The sequence below is a fragment of the Octopus bimaculoides genome, chromosome 7 (assembly GCF_001194135.2).
Source record: "Octopus bimaculoides isolate UCB-OBI-ISO-001 chromosome 7, ASM119413v2, whole genome shotgun sequence".
Lineage (NCBI taxonomy): Eukaryota > Metazoa > Mollusca > Cephalopoda > Octopoda > Octopodidae > Octopus > Octopus bimaculoides.
Window position 1 is genome coordinate 30,801,495 of NC_068987.1, and position 4,358 is coordinate 30,805,852.

At 39.3% G+C, this 4,358-nt stretch overlaps 1 protein-coding gene across 3 annotated transcripts in view; it reads right to left on the reverse strand.

Annotated features, from left to right (window-relative positions):
• LOC106874173 (intraflagellar transport protein 81 homolog) overlaps positions 1–4,358 on the reverse strand; it is a 40,778-nt gene that overhangs the window by 6,681 nt on the left and 29,739 nt on the right. For all 3 annotated transcript variants that reach the window (XM_014921822.2, XM_014921824.2, XM_014921823.2), the window contains exons 10-11: positions 3,972–4,118; positions 2,263–2,412 (exon numbers count right to left, since the gene is read on the reverse strand). In XM_014921822.2, the coding sequence (XP_014777308.1) occupies positions 2,263–2,412; positions 3,972–4,118 (297 nt within the window). The remainder of the gene's footprint in view (positions 1–2,262; positions 2,413–3,971; positions 4,119–4,358) is intronic.

Sequence of the window (4,358 nt, forward strand, 5' to 3'; positions counted from 1 at the left end):
ATATATATATATATATATATGTATGTGTGTGTATATGTTTGTGTGTCTGTGTTTGTCTCCCCAACATCGCTTGACAACTGATGGTGATGTGTTTACGTCCCCGTAACTTAGCGGTTCGGCAAAAGAGACCAATAGAATAAGTACTAGGCATCCAAAGAATAAGTCCTGGGGTTGATTTGCTTGACTAAAGGCGGTGCTCCAGCATGGCCACAGTCAAATGACTGAAACAAGTAAAAGAGTAAAAGAGAATATACAGAAAAGGCTACAGTAGAAGACACCTGCTGAAGGTGCCATGCAGTGGGAGTGAACACGGAACCATGTGGTTGGGAAGCGATCTTCTTACCATACAGCCACCATGGACACAGTTCAATGGTTGAAAAGAATTTAAGAGAAATAATTTCTAACATCAGTTGACTAAATTTTTAAAATAATTTTCGAGCGAGATCGTTGCCAGTGCCCCTGGACTGGCTCTTGTGCGGGTGGCACATAAAATACACCATTTTGAGCGTGGCTGTTGCCAGTACCGCCTGACTAGCCTTCGTGCGGGTGACACGTAAAAGCACCCACTACACTCTCGGAGTGGTTGGCGTTAGGAAGGGCATCCAGCTGTAGAAACTCTGCCAAATCAGATTGGAGGCTGGTGTTGCCATCTGGTTTCACCAGTCCTCAGTCAAATCGTCCAACCCATGCTAGCATGGAAAGCGGACGTTAAACGACGATGATGATGATGATGATAATGATGACGAATTGTTGAAGTTTAGCCAAGAAGAAGTGATTGTACCCTTGACCTTCACAAACCATCTGAGATTGTAGAAGGTGCTGTACTCATTACCTCTGTAAGTCCTCTGACACTGGTCACTTGATGTTGTTGTTGATACCCATTTAGATTAACTTGCAATATGGTGTCTGTTGGAAAAACTTGGGAAGGGAATTTCAAAGAGTTAACATTCAGGGAAGGATGGACTGAGCATGGTGATTGGTACAGGAGCAGTGAGTTTTCACTGCTGTCGTTGAAAGCAACTAGGTTATGATGCTTTCAAGGTACAGAGAAATCTTGATTGAGAAGTGACTGAAAGAAGGATCCTGTAAAGTCGGTACTGATTCTATTGGCAAGATACCATAAGAACAGCAACAATTTTGGGATAAGAGAGGTTGTAGGTTGTGTGATGCACAAAAAGAGTATATATTGGTTTCAAATTTTGGCACAAGGCCAGGAATTTCAGAGGTGGGAGTAAGTCAATTACATCAACCCCCAACCCTGAAAGGAAGAAAGGCAAAGAGAGCCTTGGCAGAATTTGAACTCAGAATGCAAAGATGAATGAAACACCACTAAGCGTTTTGCTTGGCATGCTAACATTTCTGCTGGCTCACCACCCTTGATAATGATTCTATATATAGCGTTGCCAGTGCCCCTGAACTGGCTCTTGTGGGGGTGGCACATAAAATACACCATTTTGAGCGTGGCCGTTGCCAGTACCGCCTGACTGGCCTTTGTGCGGGTGACAAGTAAAAGCACCCACTACACTCTCTGAGTGGTTGGCATTAGGAAGGGCATCCAGCTGTAGAAACTCTGCCAAATCAGATTGGAGCCTGGTGTAGCCATCTGGTTTCACCAGTTTTCAGTCAAATCGTCCAACCCATGCTAGCATGGAAAGTGGACATTAAACGATGATGATGATGATGATAACCTTGAGAAGGATCAGCATTCTATAATCAAATGCACAAAATAAGTTTCATTATAGGTGCAGATGTGGCTATGTGGTAAGAATCTTGTTTGCTTTCCAACCACATGATTCCGGGTTCAGTCCCACTGTGTGACACCTTGGGCAAGAATCTTTTACTATAACCTTGTGCCAACCAAAACCTTGTAAGCGGGTTTGGTGCATGGAAACTGAAAGAAGACCATCAGATGTATGTATGTATGTATGTATGTATGTATGTATTTATGTCTGTGTTTGTCCTCCACCACCACTTGACAACTGGTGTTGGTGTGTTTACATCCCTGTAACTTAACGGTTCAGTAAAAAAGACTGATAGAATAAGTGCCAAGCTTAACAAAAAGTAATGGGATCAATTCATTTGACTAAAATTCTTCAAGGCAGTACCCCCAGCATGGCCACCGTCTAATGACTGAAACAAGTAAAAGATAAAAGAGACAGAAGAGATATAACTATAGTATATCAGAATGTTTGTAGTAAAACAACAGAAGGTATTCAGTCCCTAATTAAATGAAATGAGTGAATAACTTTAGAAATAACTTACCAACTGTTCATTGCTGAGACCAAGTTTATGAGAGAGGATCTCCTCTGTGCGAGAAAGGACCCCATGCTCAACTTTGATCTCTTCTAGTTCAAATTTCTTCTTTTTATGCAAATTACTTTTAGATCTGAGCTTGTTGACAAACATCATGTACTAGAAAAGATAGCAGTACCCAAACATCATATAAGCTACAAGATAGCGATACTTGAAAAATGTATTGTGAGAGATAATAATACCGAAACATTATGTACTGTAACAGATAGTAATTCTCAAGAATTAAAGTAAAAAAAAAACAGCAATACTGTAATGGATACAATATTTAATACTATGTATTTCAAAAGATAGTAATACTGTAACAATATGTATTATAAAAAATTGCAATATGCAAACATTACAATGTGTAACAAAATTTTTATTTTATTTTGTCTTTGGCCAGTAAATGTTATTTCTTATTTTCTTCTATCTAAAAAGCATAGGGAATGACAACTATTTGCTTTTATGACCTAGTCATCATTGTTTTGAAACTGATTTCTTTTCCATTACACAAAACTCGGCTTGCGAAGACCTGTTGGAGCAAGCGAAAGCAAAATCATCATGGCACCTGTGCCCAGCGTCGCCTCCCTGGCACTTGTGTCGGATAGCATGTGTAAAGACATTTGAGCGAGATCGTTGCCAGTGCCGCCGAACTGGCTCCTGTGCAGGTGGCACATAAAATACACCATTTGAGCGTGGCTGTTGCCAGTACCGCCTGACTGGCCTTCGTGCCGGTGGCATGTAAAAGCACCCGCTACACTCTCGGAGTGGTTGGCGTTAGGAAGGGCATCCAGCTGTAGAAACTCTGCCAAATCAGATTGGAGCCTGGTGTAGCTATCTGGTTTCACCAGTCCTCAGTCGAATCGTCCAACCCATGCTAACATGGAAAGCGGACATTAAACGACGATGATGATGATGATGATGATGACTTCAGCCATATTCAGCTCAATGCCACAGATTTATTTGACCTTAAGTAGCTGAGCATTTCCTTTAGGGACTGACACTATGTGCATCCCTGATCATGAGCAGGAGTAGTAGGGAAGCATCATAGCGATGTGTTGAGAGGGATTCTTTGGGGTTTGAATAAATGTAACAAAAGCAAAGTTTGAAGGAAATATTAGCCATTGTTCATACTTTCTAGGGGTAAGCAAGTAGGAAACAACAGTTGCTACCCAAGGACAAAAACTGTATTACACAGTGTTATGTACTGGAAAAAATTGCAATACTCCAACATTGGGAACTCTAAAAGACAGCATTACCCAAAGCATTATGTACTGTAAAAGGTAGCTATACATTGTGTATAGTAAAAAAAAAAAAAATTGACAATAACAATATAATGTTGTATTAAAGTACATAATGTTTGAGTATTGCTGCACTTAAAACATTATATATTATAAATGACAGCAATACTCAATGAACAACATCTTTCTGTTTGAAATAGGAAAGTGAGGAAGCAAGGAAAAAAAGAAAAGGGAACAGAGAGAAAAAGAAAAACAGAGAAAAGAGAGATAATGACATATAGATGTGAAAAGGGGGAGATAATGATATATAGATGTAAAAAAATGATGAAAGGAAAGAGAGAGAAATGAAACAGATATATAGACACTAAAAAAAAAAGAGAAAGAAAATGACAAAATAAAGAGGCAAACAAAAACGAGAGAGAGAAAGCATCAGCTTACGTCCTCTCCCCTCAAAATCTCTCCACCACCAGTCTCTTTCAGAAGCTGTCTCTTTGATTCATATTGCTGTGAAAGTTTGTTAATTTCTTCCCTCATTTTTTTCACTTCTTCTATTTTCTCATCTTTCTTGCGGGCAACAATGGTGGCCTGGAATCAAGAGTGAAATAGAGGATGTCATTGTTGGCCTCACAATAGATTCAGAGACTATTTTACAATCAAGTATCACAGACTTGAGACTAAAAAAAAAAAAAAAAAAAACTTTCACTCACTGGCTGGATGACCATGTTACCAATGTTATTCCAGCTTATCAAATTTAGAAACTATAAATTGTCTTGATACAGTAATTGGTCAAATGGCCACCTAGTAAGTTATATATATATATATATA